At 58.8% G+C, this 20,653-nt stretch overlaps 1 protein-coding gene across 1 annotated transcript in view; it reads right to left on the bottom strand.

Moving 5' to 3' along the window:
• ARHGEF10L (Rho guanine nucleotide exchange factor 10 like) overlaps positions 1 to 20,653 on the bottom strand; it is a 48,190-nt gene that overhangs the window by 23,476 nt on the left and 4,061 nt on the right. Inside the window, 13 exon segments of the mRNA XM_068162720.1 lie at positions 1,329 to 1,456; positions 2,308 to 2,423; positions 3,333 to 3,517; positions 4,520 to 4,665; positions 7,377 to 7,550; positions 8,698 to 8,790; positions 8,886 to 9,002; positions 10,800 to 10,979; positions 12,299 to 12,376; positions 14,240 to 14,346; positions 15,347 to 15,439; positions 15,788 to 15,896; positions 18,961 to 19,077. Coding sequence (XP_068018821.1) covers positions 1,329 to 1,456; positions 2,308 to 2,423; positions 3,333 to 3,517; positions 4,520 to 4,665; positions 7,377 to 7,550; positions 8,698 to 8,790; positions 8,886 to 9,002; positions 10,800 to 10,979; positions 12,299 to 12,376; positions 14,240 to 14,346; positions 15,347 to 15,439; positions 15,788 to 15,896; positions 18,961 to 19,077 — 1,643 coding nt within the window.

Consider the following 20,653-nt stretch of genomic DNA (forward strand, 5'->3'; position numbering starts at 1 on the left):
CCTGGCACTGCAAGGCCTTGGCTAAAGTCCCTCCCTTGTAGCTCTGCTTCAGGTACTGGGAGGCTGCTCTGAGGTCTCCCTGGAGCCTTCTCTTCTCCAGGCTGAACAGCCCCAACCTCTCAGCCTGTCCCCACAGGGGAAGTTCTGCAGCCCTCTGAGCATCCCTATGGCCTCCTCTGGAGCCTCTCCAGCAGCTCCAGGTCCTTCTTGTGCTGGGGGCCCCAGAACTGGAGGCAGTGCTGCAGGTAGGGTCTAAGCAGAGCAGAGCAGAGGGGCAGAATCCCCTCCCTGTGCTGCTGCTCTCCCTGCTCTGGCTGCAGCTCAGCACTCAGCTGCCTGCTGGGCTGCCAGGGACCACTGCTGGCTCCTGGGGAGTTTGTCATTGAGTGACACCCCCAAGGCCTTCTCCAGACTGCTCCTCACCCAGCCTGCACTTGTGCTTGGGACTGCCCCAACCCAGGTGGCAACACCTTGCACTTGGTGGTGTTGACCTTCCAGCCATTTTGGGCTGGGTGTCAGGAACAAATTCTGCACAGAAAGAGTGACTGGCTGTGGGACTGGGCTGCCTGGGAAGGTGGTGGAGTCACCATCCCTGGAAGTGTCTAGAAATAGACTGGGTGCCATGGTTGAGTTGATCAGATGGTGTTGGGTGACAGGTTGGACTTGATGATCTCAAAGGTCTTTTCCAACCTGGTTAACTGTGTGATTCTCTGAGGTGGGCTTGGCCTCACCTCTGCAGCCTACCCAAGTCCCTCTGGATCATGGAATGGTCCAGGCTGGAAGGGAGCTCCAAAGCTCATCCAGCCCAACCTCCCAGCAGTCAGCAGGGACATCCCCAGCTGGAGCAGGCTGCCCAGGGCCTCATTGAGCCTCACCTTGAATATCTCCAGGGAAGGAGCCTCAAGCACCTCCCTGGGCAAGCTGTTCCAGTGCTCCACCACCCTCATAGTGCAGAACTTGTTCCTCAAATCCAATCTCAATCTGCTCTGCTCTGGTTTGAAGCCACTGCCTCTGGTCCTGTCCCTGCAGGCCTTTGCAAATAGTCTCTCTCCATCCTTCTTGTAACCCCCTTCAGGCCCTGGAAGGATACTATTAGGTTTCCCTGGAGCCTTCTCCTCTCCAGGCTGAACACCCCCAGCTGCCTCAGCCTGTCCCCAGGGCAGAGCTGCTTCAACCTCCTGATCATTTTCATGGCCCTCCCCTGGACCCTCTCCATCAGATCCATGTCTTCCCTCTATTGAGGGCTCCAGCCCTGTACACAGTACTCTTCAGGCTCCTCCTCCTCCCTCCCAGGGTGGGAAGAAGCCAGCTGTGACCTGCAGACTCACTTATCAGGTTTCCCAGGCAGCAGGAGGCGGAGGCGGCACTTGTTGGCAGAGTGGATCTCCTCCTCCTTCACCTTCATCATCCTCTGCAGGGCTAAGCACCAGTCCTGGGCCACTGTCATGTTCAGGTTCTGGAAGAAAAGTCTTAAGTCATGGAATAAACCTGCACTGTCCCCAGATTTCATCAGTGGAGGTCCAGGAGAATGAGGTGCCCAGGAAGGGTCAGCGAGGAACCAGGCAGTGCACACAGAGCTTGGCTCCACCCAGCCACAGAGCCTCAGAGGTTGGAACTGACCTCCAGAGATCATCCAGGCCAACCCCCCTGCCAGAAGCAGGATCACCCTGAGCAGGGCTCACAGGAATGCATCCAGGTGGGTTTTGAAAGGCTCCAGAGAAGGAGACTCCACAACCTCTCTGGGCAGCCTGCTCCAGGGCTCTGGGAGCCTCACGGTCAAGAAGTTCCTCCTCACGCTGAGGGGGAACTCACTCTCACTGTAAAGAGGCTTCTCCTCAACCCAACCCACAGAATCACACAACTGCCAGGGTTTGAAAGGGACCTCAAGGCTCAGCCAGCTCCAACCCCCTGCCATGGGCAGGGACACCTCACACCACAGCAGGTTGCTCACAGCCACATCCAGCCTGGCTGCAAACACCTCCAGGAAGGAGGCTTCCACCACCTCCCTGGGCAGCCTGTGCCAGGCTCTCACCACCCTCATGGGGAACAACTTCTTCCTCACAGCCAATCTCCATCTCCCCACTTCTAGTTTTGCTCCATCCCCCCCAGTCCTATCCCTCCCTGACACCCTCAAAACTCCCTCCCCAGCTTTCTTGGAGCCCCCTGCAGATCCTGGAAGGCCACAATGAGGTCTCCTGGGAGCCTTCTCCTCTCTAGACTGCACAACCCCAACTCTCTCAGTCTGTCCTCATGGCAGAGCAGCTCCAGCCCTCTGCTCATCCCATGCTTTGCCACCTAGACAGATACCTGGTAGGTGCCATGCAAGGTGCTGATGAGGAGGGTGATCTGCTCCACCACCGCCAGGTCCTTCTGCAGGTCCTGCAGCTCCTGGAAGAGCCTTGGTGGCCCCAGGTAGACTTTATCTTGGTTGGAGAAAGAAGAGAAATGAGATGCAAGGAGCATGTCCCAGAATAAGCCAGGTTGGAAAAGACCTCAAGGATCATCAAGTCCAACCTATTACCCAACACCTCCTGACTACTAAACCATGGCTCCAAGTGCCAAAACCAATCCCCTCTTCAACACTTCCAGGGATGGGGACTCCACCACCTCCCTGGGCAGCACATTCCCATGGCCAATCTCTCCTTCTGGGAAGAACTTTCTCCTCACCTCCAGCCTAAACCTCCCCTGGCACAGCTTGAGACTGTGTCCTCTTGTTCTGGGGCTGGCTGCCTGGCAGAAGAGACCAACCCCCACCTGGCTCCAACCTCCCTTCAGGGAGTTGCAGAGAGCAAGAAGGTCTCCCCTGAGCCTCCTCTTCTCCAGGCTAAGCAACCCCAGCTCCCTCAGCCTCTCCTCCCAGGGCTGTGCTCCAGACCCCTCCCCAGCTTTCTTGCCCTTCTCTGGACACCTTCCAGCAGCTCAACCTCTTTCCTAACCTGAGGAGCCCAGAACTGGACACAGGACTCAAGGTGTGGCCTAAGCAGTGCTGAGCACAGGGCACAAGGACTTCCCTGCTCCTGCTGCAGGCCAGGATGCCCTTGGCCTTCTTGGCCCCCTGAACACACTGCTGCCTCCTGTTCAGCTACTGTCAACCACTACCCCCAGGTCCCTCTCTGCCTGGCTGCTCTCAGCCACTCTGCCCCCAGCCTGTAGCACTGCCTGGGGTTGTTGTGGCCAAAGTGCAGCCCCTGCCACTTGGACTTGCTGCATGCCATCCTGTTGGGACTCTGCCCTTCTGTCCAGCCTGGCAAGGTTCCTCTGCAGAGCCCCTCCTGCCCTCTACCAGGTGGTCAGAGCCCAGCCCTGCAGGAGGGGAAGGGATGAGAGCTCACTGTGTGAGGCCTGCCCGCTGGGTGCATGCCTCTTGGCCCCGGCGTTGTGGATGACGACGTTGTCCTTGTCATAGGCTCCACTCTCCTGCCCCACCTCCACCACCTGCACCTGGGGGAGGGCTGTGCTCCACTTCACCACGTATTTGGGACCCAGGGGCACCAGGCTGCTAATTTCCAGCTGGCCTCTGCCAAGGGAGGATTGGCAAGAGGGAAAGAGAGAGAGAGAGAGATGCCATCAATCAGTGGGCGCCGTGGCTCAGCCTGCCAGCCCCTCGCCGAATGCCTTCTGCAAGCCAAGGCCCCAGCTGCAAGCCCCACACCATGCACTGCTGGCATGCCTGCACCCCCAGAAGTGGGGCACCCAACCACAGCAGACCAGGCTTGCCACCTACCCTGGGTTCACTGGCCTGCAAAAGGGGGGGGAAGATTGATTAATAGAGAGGTTTCCCCTTTGGAGCATCAGCCCTGAGGTCCCAACAGCTCCCAGGCCTCCACACCAGCTCCAGCACCAGGGGATGGCAGTATGCCAAGAAGGATCATAGTATCAGTCAGGGTTGGAGGGGACCTCAAGGATCAGCTAGTTCCAACCCCCCTGCCATGGGCAGGGACACCCCACACTAGATCAGCCTGGCCACAGCCTCATCCAGCCTGGCCTTAAACACCTCCAGGGCTGGGGCCTCAACCACCTCCCTGCACAACCCAGTCCAGGGCTTCACCACTCTCATGGGGAAGAACTTCCTCCTCACCTCCAGCCTCAATCTCCCCACCTCCAGCTTCATTTCATTCCCCCTAGTCCTATCACTCCCTGAGAGCCTGAGAAGTCTCTCCCCAGCCTTCCTGTAGCCCCCATCAGATCCTGGAAAGCCACAATGAGGTCACCTGGGAGCCTTCTCCTCTCCAGCCTGAACAGCCCCAACTCCATCTATGGGGAGGGGGGGTGTGTGTGACCTGAGATCCTGAGAAGTCCCTCCCCAGCCTTCTTGGAGGCCCCCTTCAGATAAGTGAGGGACACAGCAACCCCAAACCAAGTGGGTTCCTCCTCCCAGCACGAGGGGAAGGGGTTTGAAAAGGTCTGGAGGTAGAGCTAGCAAAGCACTAAGCCCAGAACTGGAGGTGGGGAAGGGAGGTGGGTCACCCTGTCACCACTTGGCCAAGGGATGTGGGGGTGTGGGGCCACCAGCACGTACTTGAAGTTGATGTTGGCACAGACCAGCATGTCATTGAGCAGGAAAACCTTCCTCTCCTTGGACTTGATGAGCTGCCCCCGGTCACCGTACACAGTCTCCGTCAGCGTCTCGCAGAGCAGGAGCTGCCTCTGCCCCGAGCTCAGCATCTGCAGAGGGCATGGGTGACAGAGAAGAGAATAGAATAGAATAGAATAGAATAGAATAGAATAGAATAGAATAGAATAGAATAGAATAGAATAGAATAGAATAGAATAGAATAGAATAGACCAGACCAGGTTGGAAAAGACCTTCAAGATCATCGTGTCCAACCTATCACCCAACACCACCTAACCAACTAACCCACGGCACCAAGCACCCCATCAAGTCTCCTCCTGCACACCTCCAGGGATGGTGACTCCCCCACCTCCCCAGGCAGCCCATTCCAATGGGCAATCACTCTCTCTGTGTAGAACTTCTTCCTAACATCCAGCCTAAACCTCCCCTGGTGTGAGACATCATGCTGGATGTCAATCCTGGTCTCACTCATTGGGCTGCTTCCTACACTTCAAGCCAGCCTGGCTTCTCCACAGCCAGCTTCCAGCTCCACATCAGATGCATCAGCTCCCTGCATCCCTCAGAACTAATGAATATCCCAGTCTGCCACAGCAAAGATGCAGTGAATGTGAAATCTCTTCTTTGACATGAAACAGCAGCTACAAGGAACCCTAACTGTGGTGGGCTGAAGTTTCCTCCCCCCCAGCATTAGCTTTGCCAGACCAACTCAGAAGCAAATGAAGCTAACCACACTAATGCCATGTCTTGTGCCCACAACAGGCAGGGCCATCAGCCTGGGAGGCTCCTGCAAGCCTCCTGCCCCAAAACCTGGCTTGATTTCTGAGCTTCCATGGAAGGATTTTCTTCCAGCCAGGAAGGGCTGCAGAGGTGCCCAGGAAACAGTCACAGAGATCTCTAAGATCATCCAAGTCCAACCCAGCACTGCTCAGGGCACCGCCAAACTATGGCCCTAAGACCCCTCCAGGGATGGGGACTCCACCACAGCCCTGGGCAGCCTGGGTAAGGCTTGGACAACCCTCAAGGGGAAGAAATTGTTCCTCATGGCCAACCTAAACCTCCCACAGGGCAAGCTGAGGACATTTCCTCTTGTCCTGCCACTTATTCCTTCAGAGAAGAGAACAGCTCCCACCTGGCTCCAACTTCCTCTTAGGGAGCCAGAAGGTCTCCCCTTAGCTTCCTTTTCTCCAGGCTCAACACCCCAGGTCCCTCAGCTGCTCCTCCCCAGCCCTCTTCTCCAGACCCTTCCCCAGTTTCATTGTCCTTCTCTGGACCTGCTCCAGCCTCTACATCCCCAGCTCCCTCAGCTGCTCCTCCCCAGCCCTCTTCTCCAGACCCTTCCCCATCTTCCCTGCCCTTCTCTGGACCTGCTCCAGCCCTCAATGTCCTTCTGGGAGTGAGCAGCCCAAAACTGAACCCAGGATTTGAAGTGCACACTGCAAACCCCTTTCCCCTGCATGGCCAACTACCAGGAAAGCAGAGCCCTGGCAGGCCAGCATGGCCTTTTTACAGCCCTTTGGGAGTCTGTCTTCATCCTCTGGCCCTAAATCCTCACCCCAGGCCCCAGCTGGCAGGTGGCCTGCTGTGGTTTCTGCCACCACAGCCACCCCCAGCCCAGGATGTGTTGCAAGAGCTTCATTTAGGGGGTTTGTTGGTCTGTTTTTCCCCTTCCACCAACAGTTGCAACACCATGCAGAGGAGCAAAGCAGCTCCTCCAGGCCTTCCCTGGAGGGGAATTTCCTCGTGGCAGCCCCAGGATCTGATTTTGCTCAATGTCCTTCCGGAGACAACAGGGACCCGAGCTCCCCGAAGCCCCCAGCGTGGAGGACGGGGGGTGGGAGCTGCATCCCTCAGGAGCCACAGTCTCACAGTATAACTTAGGTTGGAAAGGACCTCGAGGATCATTGAGTCCAACCTATCAACACAGACCCCATGACCAGACCATGGCACCAAGTGCCACATCCAATCCCCTCTGGAACACCTCCAGGGATGGGGACTCCACCACCTCCCTGGGCAGCACATCCCAATGGTGAATGACTTGCTTGGTGAAGAACTTCCTCCTCACCTCGAGTCTAAACCTCCCCTGGCACAGCTTGAGACTGTGGCCTCTTGTTCTGGTGCTGCTTGCCTGGGAGAAGAGGCCAACCCCTTCCCAGCTACAACCACCTTTCAGGTAGTTGTAGACAGCAATGAGGTCTCCCCTGAGCCTCCTCTTCTCCAGGCTAAGCAACCCCAGCTCCCTCAGCCTCTCCTCACAGGGCTGTGCTCAAGGCCTCTCCCCAGCTTTGTTGCCCTTCTCTGGACACCTTCAAGTCTCTCAATGTCCTTCTTAAACTGAGGAGCCCAGAACTGGACACAGGACTCAAGGTGTGGCCTAACCAGAGCTGAGCACAGGGCACAAGGACTTCCCTGCTCCTGCTGGCCACACTATTCCTAATGCAGGCCAGGATGCTATTGGCCCTCTTGGCCACCTGGGCACACTGCTGGCTCCTGTTCAGGCAGCTGTCAATCAGCACTCCCAGGTCCCTCTCTGGGAGCTCTCAGCCACTCTGCCCCCAGCCTGTAGCTCTGCATGGGATTGCTGTAGCCAAAGTGCAGCCCCTGGCACTTGGACTTGTTGAATGCCATCCTGTTGGCCTCTGCCCATCTGTCCAGTCGGTCGAGGTCCCTCTGCAGAGCCCTTCTGTCCTCTAACTGACCAACATCTGCTCCTAACTTGGTGTCATCTGCAAAGCTCTGTCTCTTAACAACCAGCTCCAACCTCCAGGCAGCACAAAGATGAGGAGGGGAGGCTGAAGGCCCCCACCTTGTTGAGGCTGCTGCGGTCACTGATGCTCTTGCTGAGCTGCTGGATCTCAGCCACCTGGTCGGCCAACCGCTTCTGCTCGTTGAGCTTCTCGGCCAAGGTCTCCAGCTCGGTGAGGGCCAGCTGGAGGGACAAGCGGTCTGCATGGCCCTTGGGGGTGTTCTTCAGCATGTCCTGAAACAGGCAGAAAGGATGGGAGGACAAAAGCCACCCCAGAAAGCAAAGGAGATCCACTCAGCCTCGTCAGGGATGCTGCAGCCGGGAGCGCTTCCAGCGCCTCTGAAGAGCAAAGCTTGGAAGGTGAGCCCTGGGCTGGGCCCCAGAACTGCAGCCAAGCTGCCAGCCCCAAGAGCTGGCCCTTGCTAAACCCTTTCCTGCAGCACCCAGGCTGCAAAATGCAAGAATCACAGCATCAGCCAGCTTGGAAGAGAGCTCCAACATCACCAGGTCCAACCAACCACCCAACCCTAACTGATCAACCAGGCCCCGGCACCCAGTGCCTCCTCCAGGCTTTGCTTCAACACCTCCAGGGATATTGACCCCAACCCCTCCCTGGGCAGCACATCCCAAAGGGAACCTCTCTGCCTGGGAAGAACTTCTTGCTAAGCTCAAGCCTAAAATTCCCCTGGCACAGCTTGAGACTGTGTCCTCTTGTTCTGGGGCTGGGTGCCTGCCTGGGAGATGAGACCAACCCCCACCTGGCTCCAACCTCCCTGCAGGGAGCTGTAGACAGCAATGAGGTCTCCCCTGAGCCTCCTCCTCTCCAGGCTGAACACCCCCAGCTCCCTCAGCCTTACAGGGCTGTACTCCAGACCCCTCCCCAGCCCTGTACCCCAGACCCCTCCCCAGCCTCGTGCCCCAGACCCCTCCCCAGCCCTGTGCTCCAGACCCCTCCCCAGCCTCGTGCCCCAGACCCCTCCCCAGCCTCGTGCCCCAGACCCCCCCTAGCCTTGTGCCCCAGACCCCTCTCAGCCCTGTGCCCCAGACCCCTCCCCAGCCCTGTGCCCCAGACCCCTCCCCAGCCTCGTGCCCCAGACCCCTCCCCAGCCCCGTGCCCCAGACCCCTCCCAGCCCCGTGCCCCAGACCCCTCCCCAGCCCCGTGCCCCAGACCCCTCCCAGCCCTGTGCCCCAGACCCTTCCCCAGCCCCATGCCCCAGACCCCTCCCCAGCCTCGTTGCCCTTCTCTGGACACAGTCAAGCAGCTCAACATCTTTCTTGAACTGAGGAGCCCAGAACTGGACACAGGCCTCCAGGTGTGGCCTAAGCAGTGCTGAGCCCAGGTGCAAAGCAAGGTGGGGGGCAGGTAAGCTTTGCCCCTACCTGCAGGAGCAGGATGAACTGAGGGAACCTCTGGATGGGCTTCACCATCAGCCCGTAGAGCGTGACCCGGTCGGCGCTGGCCATCTGCCTCTTCTGCAGGGGAGGGGAAGAAAGGCCAGCAAGAGGAGGGGTTTGCACCCATCCTGGTGACCAGCAGCACTGTGCAGCCACACCTGGGCCCTGCTGACCTTGAGGAAGTCGAGGAAGGCAGGCTTGGTGAGGCAAGCCTTCTTGATGAGGGACATGGCAGTGGTGAAGTTGTTGACGTAGTCGCTGTAGACATCCAGCACCATCGACTTGGAGAACTGGGGAGAGGCAAGCAGAGCTGTGAGGGGATGGGGGCTCCCCCCAGCAGGGGAGGCCAGCAAAGCATGGGGGTGCTTGGGTCCTTTGGGAGGGATGCTGAGGGTGCTGGGGAGAGCCCAGGTTGGGGCTGCATCACTTCAACCCTCCAAGCCCAGCCCATGAGCACGGAGAGGTGCAGGGGGAGGTTTGGCAGCAGTCATGGAATCACAGCAGGGTTTAGATTGGAAAGGACCTCAAAGCTCAGCCAGCTCCAACCCTCTGCCATGGGCAGGGACACCTCCCACCAGCACAGCTTGCTCAAGGCCTCATCCAACCTGGCACTGAGCACCTCCAGGCAGGAGGAGCCACAAACTCCCTGGGCAACCTGTGCCAGAGTCTCCCCAGCCTCACCCTAAAGAATTTCTTCCTCATCTCCAGTCTCAATCTCCCCTCTCCCAGCTCAAAGCCACTGTCCTCATCCTGGCACTGCAGCCTTTGTAAACAGTCTCTCTCCATCCTTCCTGTCTGCAGCACAGCCCTGTGAGGAGAGGCTGAGGGAGCTGGGGTTGCTTAGCCTGCAGAAGAGGAGGCTCAGGGGAGACCTTCTTGCTCTCTCCAACTCCCTGAAGGGAGGTTGGAGCCAGCTGGGGGTTGGTCTCTTCTCCCAGGCAGGCACCCAGCACCAGAACAAGAGGACACAGTCTCAAACTGTGCCAGGGGAGGTTTAGGCTGGAGGTGAGGAGAAAGTTCTTCACTGAGAGAGTTGTTAGACATTGGGATGTGCTGCCCAGGGAGGTGGTGGAGTCCCCATCCCTGGAGGTGTTCAAGAAAGGCTTGGATGTGGCACTCGGTGCCATGGGTTAGTAGTCAGGACGTGTTGGGTATTGGGTCATAGGTTGGATTTGATGATCTCTGAGGTCTTTTCCAACCTGGTTCATTCTGTGATTGATTCTGTATTAACTTCTTTGCTCCTGTCTCTTGTCCCTTTTGTACAGGGGGGGTAAGGGTCTCGGGTGACAGGTTGGACTTGATGATCTTTGAGGTCTCACAGTACCACCAAGGTTGGAAGAGACCTCAAAGATCACCAAGTCCAACCTGTCACCCAAGACCTCATGACTAAACCATGGCTCCAAGTGCCACATCCAAGCCCCTCTTGAACACCTCCAGGGATGGGGACTCCACCACCTCCCTGGGCAGCACATCCCACGGCCAATCTCTCCTTCTGGGAAGAACTTTCTCCTCACCTCCAGCCTAAACCTCCCCCGGCACACTTTGAGACTGTGTCCTCTTGTTCTGGGGCTGGGTGCCTGCCTGGGAGAAGAGACCAACCCCCACCTGGCTACAACCTCCCTGCAGGGAGTTGGAGAGAGCAAGAAGGTCTCCCCTGAGCCTCCTCTTCTGCAGGCTAAGCAACCCCAGCTCCCTCAGCCTCTCCTCACAGGGCTGTGCCCCAGACCCCTCCCCAGCTTTCTTGCCCTTCTCTGGACACCTTCCAGCAGCTCAACCTCTTTCCTAACCTGAGGAGCCCAGAGCTGGACACAGGACTCCAGGTGTGGCCTCAGCAGTGCTGAGCACAGGGCACAAGGACTTCCCTGCTCCTGCTGGCCACACTCTTCCTGATGCAGGCCAGGATGCCCTTGGCCTTCTTGGCCAGCTGGGCACACTGCTGGCTCCTGTTAGCCTCTTCCAACCTTGGTGATTCTGTGGAGGGGGAGGCAGAGGTCCTTGGCCGGGGCGGGGAGGCTGTTGGGTTGGCCTGGATGAGGTCCTTTCCACCCTGATTCTCTGACTCTGGGACCTTCCTGCCCCCCTCCTACCGAGGCCACGAAGAGGTCTCCGATCTTCTCGGTGGAGTCCCACTCGGCCACGCGGGAGGCCAGGGCGATCTGGAACATGGAGTGGCACTGCAGGATCTCCTTCAGCCGCAGGAACACCACCTGGCACTTGCGGGCGCTCAGCACCTTCGGCTCCATCTCCATCAGGGGGTTCCTGTAATCCTGTGGGACATGCCATCAGGGTCCTGCCCCCTCAGTCCTGGGGGAGATGCCATCAGGGTCCTGCCCCCCTCAGTCCTGGGGGAGATGCCATCAGGGTCCTGCCCCCTCAGTCCTGGGGGAGATGCCATCAGGGTCCTGCCCCCCTCAGTCCTGGGGGAGATGCCATCAGGGTCCTGCCCCCCTCAGTCCTGGGGGAGATGGCATCAGGGTCCTGCCCCCCTCAGTCCTGGGGGAGATGGCATCAGGGTCCTGCCCCCCTCAGTCCTGGGGGAGATGGCATCAGGGTCCTGCCCCCCTCAGTCCTGGGGGAGATGCCATCAGCGTCCTGCCCCCCCCCCCAATCCTGGGGGAGATAGCATCGGGGTCCTGCCCCCCTCAGTCCTGGGGGAGATGCCATCAGGGTCCTGCCCCCCCCCCAATCCTGGGGGAGATAGCATCAGGGTCCTGCCCCCCCCAACCCTGGGGGAGATGCCATCAGGGTCCTGCCCCCCCAATCCTGGGGGAGATGGCATCAGGGTCCTGCCCCACTCAGTCCTGTGGGAGATGCCATCAGGGTCCTGCCCCCCCTCAGCCTTTGGGGAGATGCCATCAGGGTCCTGCCCCCCCCAACCCTGGGGGAGATGCCATCAGGGTCCTGCCCCCCCCCAATCCTGGGGGAGATGGCATCAGGGTCCTGCCCCACTCAGCCCTGGGGGAGATGGCATCAGGGTCCTTCCCCCCCCCAACCCTGGGGGAGATGCCATCAGGGTCCTGCCCCCCCCTCAACCCTGGGGGAGATGCCATCAGCATCCTGCCCCCCCCCAATCCTGTGGGAGATGGCATCAGTGTCCTGCCCCCCCCCAACCCTGGGGGAGATGGCATCAGGGTCCTGCCCCCCTCAGTCCTGTGGGAGATGCCATCAGGGTCCTGCTGCCCTCAGCCTTTGGGGAGATGCCATCAGGGTCCTGCCCCCTCCAACCCTGGAGGAGATGCCATCAGGGTCCTGTCCCCTCAGTCCTGGGGGAGATGCCATCAGGGTCCTGCCCCCACCCAACCCTGGGGGGGATGCCATCAGTGTCCCCCCATCCTCGACCCTGGGGGGGATGCCATCAGTGTCCCCCCATCCTCAACCCTGGGGGGGATGCCATCAGTGTCCCCCATCCTCAACCCTGGGGGGGATGCCATCAGTGTCCCCCATCCTCGACCCTGAGGGAGATGCCATCCACATCCCCCCACCTCCAATCCTGTGGGAAATGCCATCAGCAGCCCCCACCTCATCCCTACCCCCCTCCAAACACCCCCTAAAAAAGGGGGGGGAGGGGGGAGGGAGCTTCCCCCACCTGCAGGATGCGTTTCAAGGAGTCCACGTAGCTGCGCTCGCTCTGCACGATGGAGCCCAGGATGTGGCGCCGGACAACCTGCAGGGGGGCAGCAGGGCACAGGCAGGGTCATGCTAACACAGAATGGTTAGGGGTGGAAGGGACCTCGAGGCTCAGCCAGCTCCAATCCCCCTGGACACCTCACACCACAGCAGGTTGCTCACAGCCACATCCAGCCTGGCTGCAAACACCTCCAGGCAGGAGGCTTCCACCACCTCCCTGGGCAACCTGTGCCAGGCTCTCACCACCCTCCTGGGCAACAACTTCTTCCTCACAGCCAATCTCAACCTCCCCACTTTGAGTTTTGCTCCATCCCCCCCAGTCCTATCACTCCCTGACACCTTAAAAGTCCCTCCCCAGCTTTCTTGGAGCCCCCTGCAGATCCTGGAAGGCCACAATTAGGTCTCCTGGGAGCCTTCTCTTCTCCAGACTGAAGGGACTGAGGCTGGGGACTGAGAGCAGTGGAAGGGGGAAAGGACCTGGGGGTCCTGGTGGATGGAAGGATGACCATGAGCCAGCAGTGTGCTCTGGTGGCCAGGAAGGCCAATGCCATCCTGGGCTGGATTAGAAGGGCTGTGACCAGTAGGTCAAGAGAGGTTCTCCTCCCCCTCTACTCTGCCCTGCTGAGGCCACATCTGGAGTATTGTGTCCAGTCCTGGGCCTCTCAGGTCAAGAAGGACCTCAGGGAACTGATTGAGAGTCCAGCAGAGCCACAACAATGCTGAAGGCAGAGGAACATCTTCCTCATGAGGAGAGCCTGAGGGAGCTGAGGGCTCTGTAGCTTGAAGAGGAGGAGCCTGGGGGTTGAACAACCCCAACTCTCTCAGTCTGTCTCCATAGCAGAGCAGCTCCAGCCCTCTGCTCATCCTTGTGGCCCTTCTCTGGACACCTTCCAGCACCTCCACATCCTTCCTGGCACAGAGGCTCTAGAACTGGCCCCAGAGCTCCAGCTGTGGTCTCAGCAGAGCAGAGTAAAGGGGCAGAATCCCCTCCCTTGCCCTGCTGGCTTTGATTCCCTTGCTGCAGCTTCCTCCACATCTCTCAGCCACGCAACCAACCCCCAGCAAAACAGAGTCCTTGGCAGCAAACCCTCCTCAAACCCCACCTGCCTGCACCATCCCACTGGGCAGAGACAAGCCAGGCCTTGCATTCCCTGTGTGCCTGCATCACACACAAAGGGCCTGTGGAGATCAGGCAATGGCTTCAATGGCTATCATAGTTTCATAGTTTCATTCAGGGTTGGAAGGGACCACAAGGATCATCTAGTTCCAACCCCCCTGCCATGGGCAGGGACACCCCACACTAGATCAGCCTGGCCAGAGCCTCATCCAGCCTGGCCTTAAACACTTCCAGGGCTGGGGCCTCAACCACCTCCCTGCACAACCCATTCCAGGGCTTCACCACTCTCATGGGGAAGAACTTCCTCCTCACCTCCAGCCTCAATCTCCCTACCTCTAGCTTCATTCCATTCCCCCTAGTCCTATCACTCCCTGAGATCCTGAGCAGTCCCTCCCCAGCCTTCCTGTAGCTCCCTTCAGATCCTGGAAGGCCACAATGAGGTCACCTCGGAGCCTTCTCTTCTGCAGACTGAACAGCCCCTAACTCCCCGACACCCTAAAAAGTGCCTCCCCAGCTTTCTCCTAGGCCCCCTTAAGATACTGGAAGGCCACAATAAGGTCGTTGTGGCTTGTGTGTGCCCTCCCTCCCCCCCAGAATAACAGAATGTGGGGGGCTGCAGCAGGGGCACAGGGCCCTGCAGAAGTGCTGAGGCAGCAGCATCGCCTTCTGCTGACTCGCCTTTTCCCTCCTTGCTCAATCACAGGAGAAGGGGAAGCTGTGATCCCCACCCAAAACCCCTCCCCCCCCCCCAAAAAAAAAAGCCCTAACCCACCCCATGCCAACCTGCTGTGGGCTCAGCCCCTCAGGCATGGGGCCCAGCTCTGGTGGGGGGTGCTTCATGTCAGAGACTGTGACCTCCAGGAAACCTGTGTCCTCCTCCTCCGAGTCCCCTGTAAGAGGTGGGGGGGAAACAAATGCCACAACCAAATGCCAACCCCCCCCCCCAGTTTTAGAGTTTTGGGGGGGTGGGGAGGGGGTCTAAAGAAGCCTTCATAGCTTCAGCAGCAGCTTGGCTGGGGATGGGTTTAGAGTTGGAGCTGGGAGCAGTGATGGATCCCAGCGTCCTCCCTGCATTGTGTGTCCCTCCCCAAGCTCCGGCCGCTGTCACCGGACACCGGCATGAGTCAGGCTGCCAAGCAGGGACCCAGCCAGCTCCCTGCAGGAAGGGGACAAAAAGCCTCTGCCTGCCCCCAAAACCCACCTTAGCTGAGGGTGGGGTGGGGAGAAAAAAAGATCCCTTTCCTCCTTGCCCCACGAGTGGGTGAGAGCAAGGGGAAACGGGGGGAGAAAAAAGGAGGCAAAAGCAGCAGGAGGAAGAGAATGGAGAAGGCAAGAGGCAAGCACTGGCTGGGCAGCCTGGGGAGCCCTTACCCGAGGCTGAAGCAGCTGAGGAGGAGGAGTAGGAGCGAGCCAAGGTGGCATCCTGATGGCTGGACAGCCTCTTCTTCCACATGGCCTCAAGGCCCTGCTACGGCCACCCCGGCCCCATCCCCACCGCCTATTAATAGCTGCCAAGGGGGAGGGCTGGCTGAGGCTGCAGGGGAGGGCTGCTGGTGGCTGGGTGACCTTTTTCCTTCCCTAATTTTGGGCAGGGAGGATTCAGTCACCCTTGGCTGCCAGCTCCAAGACCTCCTCCTCCTCCTCTTCCTCCTCCTCATCCCCGTGCCCTGGGGCTGGGATGCTCTGCAGCAGCCTGGCCGAGGCGATCCCCTCCCGCACCTCAGGGATCAAATCCGCCCCCAGCCCCCCCCCTAAAACCAAAGCAGCATTTCAGCCCCCACCTCAGGGAGGTTTAAGCCAGGCTGGGGACATGCAGCAAGGCTGGGACACACAAGCTGGATCCCCCAGGAAGCCTTGGCCAAGCTCCAAGGCCACCTACTGGGATCCTACCTCCCCTGTGATGCTCCAGGGAGACCCTCGAGCTCCGGCGGGCAGGAGGCTGCTTTCCCACCTCCGCCGCCCTCCTCCTCCTCTCCCCATCCCCTGCACAACAGCAGGAGGGTTAAGAAAAACAACCACCCACCCCCCCCCCCAAAACAAAAACAAACCCACAACCCAAAACAATCAGTGCTCTGTGTCCAAGGTGGGGGGCACCCATGGGTGCTGGGCACGGTCCCAAAAGGTGGTTGGAGCGAGGAGTGAGCCGAACCGACCAAGCTTGCACAGGGATGCAAAGAGTGGGGAAAAGAAATCAAGTGGAGGCTTAAACCACAGAAGAGGAATCAGCAAAGCTGAAAGCCATGAGGAGTCACATGGAATTGTTTTTCTCCCCCCCCCTGAATACCCTCCAAAAGGCCCTCAGGAGCCAAGGGAGAAGCTTTCCCCACCAACCTGGTGCCTCTTTGCGGTGCAGGAAGGTCACTTTCCTCATCACGGCGATCTTGGTCTTCTCCAAACCATCCTTGGTGCCACTTTTGGCTGCTTTCATCAGTTGGGTCATCTGGACAGGGGAGGGGCGGGGTGAGAGGGACCAGGAGGCTGGAGGCAGCACTAGGACCCCACTCTGGGGCTGGCTACAGCAGCGTCATTGGCCCCAGGAGGGCATCCCCCCGCTGAGCGGCATCCACCGATTCACATCCAGATGCAGAGCACCATCCCCTTGGGGGCATCTCCTCCAAGCATCATCCCCCATGTTAGGGCTGGATACACCAGTGCCAGCCCCTTCAGGCCCCCTCCTCTGAGCACTGTCCACATTTTGGCTCCAGATAGAGTGGTGCCATCCCCTTGGGAGCATCTCCTCTGAGCACTGTCCCCTCTGAGCACCATCCCCATTTCAGATCCAGTAAGAGTGGTACCATCCCCTTGGGGACATCCCCTCTGAGCACCATCCCCATTTCAGGTCCAGGTTAGAGTGGTACCATCCCCTTGGGGACATCCCCTCTGAGCATCATCCCCATTTCAGACCCAGATGCAGAGGAACCATCCCCTGGGGGACATCTCCTCTGAGCATCATCACCCATTTTAGGCCTGGATACAGCAATGCCATCCCTCTGAGGACATCTCCTCTGAGCATCATCTCCCATTTTGGGTCCAGATGGAGTGGTACCATCCCCTTGGGGGACATCTCCTCTGAGCACCATCTCCATTTCAGATCCAGTAAGGGTGGTACCACCCCCTTGGGGACATCTCCTCTGAGCACCATCCCCATTTCAGATCCAGATGGAGTGGTACCATCCCCTTGGGGACATCTCCTCTGAGCACCATCTCCATTTCAGATCCAGTAAGAGTGGTACCATCCCCTTGGGGACATCCCCTCTGAGCACCATCCCCATTTCAGATCCAGTAAGGGTGGTACCACCCCCTTGGGGACATCTCCTCTGAGCACCATCCCCATTTCAGACCCAGATGCAGAGGCACCATCCCCTGGGGGACATCTCCTCTGAGCATCATCACCCATTTTAGGCCTGGATACAGCACTGCCATCCCTTTGAGGACATCTCCTCTGAGCATCATCTCCCATTTTGGGTCCAGATGGAGTGGTACCATCCCCCTGGGGACATCTCCTCTGAGCACCATCCCCATTTCAGATCCAGTAAGAGTGGTACCATCCCCTTGGGGACATCTCCTCTGAGCATCATCACCCATTTTAGGCCTAGATACAGCACTGCCATCCCTTTGAGGACATCTCCTCTGAGCCATTTTGGGTCCAGATGGAGTGGTACCATCCCCTTGGGGACATCCCCTCTGAGCACCATCTCCATTTCAGATCCAGTAAGAGTGGTACCATCCCCTTGGGGACATCCCCTCTGAGCAGCATCCCCATTTCAGACCCAGATGCAGGGGCACCATCCCCTGGGGGACATCCCCTCTGAGCATCATCCCCATTTCAGGTCCAGTAAGGGTGGTACCATCCCCTTGGGGACATCCCCTCTGAGCACCATCTCCATTTCAGATCCAGTAAGAGTGGTACCATCCCCTTGGGGACATTCCCTCTGAGCACCATCCCCATTTCAGATCCAGTAAGAGTGGTACCACCCCCTTGGGGACATCCCCTTTGAGCACCATCCCCATTTCAGACCCAGATGCAGGGGCACCATCCCCTTGGGGACATCTCCTCTGAGCATCATCACCCATTTTAGGCCTGGATACAGCACTGCCATCCCTCTGAGGACATCTCCTCTGAGCATCATCTGCCATTTTGGGTCCAGATGGAGTGGTACCATCCCCTTGGGGACATCTCCTCTGAGCACCATCCCCATTTCAGGTCCAGTAAGGGTGGTACCATCCCCCTGGGGACATCCCCTCTGAGCACCATCCCCATTTCAGGTCCAGTAAGGGTGGTACCATCCCCTTGGGGACATCCCCTCTGAGCACCATCCCCATTTCAGACCCAGATGCAGGGGCACCATCCCCTGGGGGACATCTCCTCTGAGCATCATCACCCATTTTGGGTCCAGATGGAGTGGTACCATCCCTCTGAGGACATCTCTTCTGAGCACTGTCCCTCTTTCTGGCTCCAGATACAGTGGTAGCCATCCCCTAGGGGACACTTGCTCTCAGCACTGCTCCCTCCAAACACTGCTCCCCATTTGAGGTTCAGAGAGAGTCCTCCCACCCCCCTGGGGACATCTTCAAACATCATTCCCCATTTTAGTTGTGGATACATCAGCTCCATCCCCTTGAGGGCATCTCCTACAATCATCACTCCCCATCTGGAGTCCAGCTAGAGTGGTACCACCCTGTTGGAGACCCTCTGAGCACCCACCCCCATTCTGGCTCCAGATGCAGAGGTATCATCCCCCTTGGAGATACCCCCTGCAGGAACCATCCCCTTTTCCCTGCACAGCCCCATGGGGAGGAAGAGGAGGCACATGGCTGAGGAAGAAGGATGCTCCAGCATCTCTCCTGGCTCCACAGGGACGCAGCCACGGGCAAGCAGGCACAGGCAAAGCAGCAGCATGCAGCAGCAGAAGCAAGGGGGAGGAGGGAGGAGGGAAGGGAGGCATGAGCACATCCAGCCAGCCAGCCCCTCCTCAGAGCTGGGGGTTTGTGTGTGAGGGAGCAAAGGGCTGGGCTGTGGGGGCCTTTCACACCTCACATCACAGCAACTTTGACACTGGGGTCACCTTCCCAAGCCCAAACTGGCCAGAAATAGGCCAGCCTGGAGGGTGTGAGGCTGGGAGAGGGTTTGAGGCTGGGAGAGGGTTTGAGGCTGGGAGAGGGTTTGTGCTGCTTCTATACCTCCCAGGAATCTCCTTCCCCACCTGATTTCCACACCCTGTCTCAGGGGGCAAAAAAAACCTTCTCAGGTCCATCTATCCCCGCGGGCAACCTTGGCTTCATCCAAAGGCCCCTTGAAAGGAAACAAAACACCCAACAAGCAACAGGTGTGGGCAAGCAGAGGGGAGCTGCAAGACAGATGGACTGAAGCCCACTTCTGATCTCCTCTGGGGGACAGAATGGGATGAATTCAGCCTGGATGAATCCCAGCCCCATCCCCCCAGATCCATGGAAAATTGAAGGGGGGATGAAAGGACGAAGGGATGGAGGAGGGGGGACAGTACCTTCCAATCGTACTTCTGCTTCAGCTCCTGCATGTCTCTCCCCCCAACTCTTAAAGCCAGGATGTCCCTCTTAGTCCTGGCGTATCTCTCCTTTAGTCTATTCAGGTCTGGAGAAAGCTGAGCCCCAAGCAAACCAGGCAGGAGGAGGAGAAGGCAGAGCGGGCGAGAGAAGGCAGAGGAGAGATCCAGGTAGGCAGCCGAAAAAAAACACAAGAGGAGAAATCATCCCAAAGCAGCACTGGACCAGGCAGCACCTTCCCTGAACTCCACTGCCAGCTCGAGCTGGGGGAAAAGGAGCAAGCAGAGGGGGAGGCAGCAGCCAGGCTCCAGCAGTGCAGGAATGCAAAGGGCAAGGGGGGGGAGAGCAAAAAATGTGACACAAAATGAAATGAAGAACACAAAAAAGAAGGAAAGAGAGAGGAAGGAAGAGAGGGGAGGAAGGAGGAGAGAGAGGGAGGGAGGGAAGGAAGGAGGAGAGAGAGGGAGGGAGGGAAGGAAGGAGGAGAGGGAGGGAGGGAGGGAAGGGAGGAGGAGAGGGAGGGAGGGAGGGAAGGGAGGAGGAGAGGGAGGGAGGGAGGAGGAGAGGGAGGGAGGGAGGAGGAGAGGGAGGGAGGGAGGAGGAGAGGGAGGGAGGGAGGAGGAGAGGGAGGAGAGGGAGGGAGGAGGAGAGGGAGGGAGGGAGGGAGGAGGAGAGAGGGAGGGAGGGAGGAGGAGAGAGGAGGGAGGGAGGAGGAGAGAGGGAGGGAGGGAGGAGGAGAGAGGGAGGGAGGGAGGAGGAGAGAGGGAGGGAGGGAGGGAGGGGGAGAGAGGGAGGGAGGGAGGGGGAGAGAGGGAGGGAGGGAGGAGGAGAGAGGGAGGGAGGGAGGAGGAGAGAGGGAGGGAGGAAAGAGGGAAGAGAGGGAGGGAGGAAAGAGGGAAGAGAGGGAGGGAGGAAAGAGGGAAGAGAGGGAGGGAGGAAAGAGGGAAGAGAGGGAGGGAGGAAAGAGGGAAGAGAGGGAGGGAGGAAAGAGGGAAGAGAGGGAGGGAGGAAAGAGGGAAGAGAGGGAGGGAGGAAAGAGGGAAGAGAGGGAGGGAGGAAAGAGGGAAGAGAGGGAGGGAGGAAAGAGGGAAGAGAGGGAGGGAGGAAAGAGGGAAGAGAGGGAGGGAGGAAAGAGGGAAGAGAGGGAGGGAGGAAAGAGGGAAGAGAGGGAGGGAGGAAAGAGGGAAGAGAGGGAGGGAGGAAAGAGGGAAGAGAGGGAGGGAGGAAAGAGGGAAGAGAGGGAGGGAGGAAAGAGGGAAGAGAGGGAGGGAGGAAAGAGGGAAGAGAGGGAGGGAGGAAAGAGGGAAGAGAGGGAGGGAGGAAAGAGGGAAGAGAGGGAGGGAGGAAAGAGGGAAGAGAGGGAGGGAGGAAAGAGGGAAGAGAGGGAGGGAGGAAAGAGGGAAGAGAGGGAGGGAGGAAAGAGGGAAGAGAGGGAGGGAGGAAAGAGGGAAGAGAGGGAGGGAGGAAAGAGGGAAGAGAGGGAGGGAGGAAAGAGGGAAGAGGGGGAGGGAGGAAAGAGGGAAGAGGGGGAGGGAGGAAAGAGAAAGGAGAAAGGAGAAAGGAGAAAGGAGAAAGGAGAAAGGAGAAAGGAGAAAGGAGAAAGGAGAAAGGAGAAAGGAGAAAGGAGAAAGGAGAAAGGAGAAAGGAGAAAGGAGAAAGGAGAAAGGAGAAAGG

The sequence above is a fragment of the Melanerpes formicivorus genome, unplaced genomic scaffold, assembly GCF_026170545.1.
Source record: "Melanerpes formicivorus ecotype bairdi unplaced genomic scaffold, bMelFor1.0.p_v2 SCAF_67, whole genome shotgun sequence".
Classification (NCBI taxonomy): Eukaryota; Metazoa; Chordata; class Aves; order Piciformes; family Picidae; genus Melanerpes; species Melanerpes formicivorus.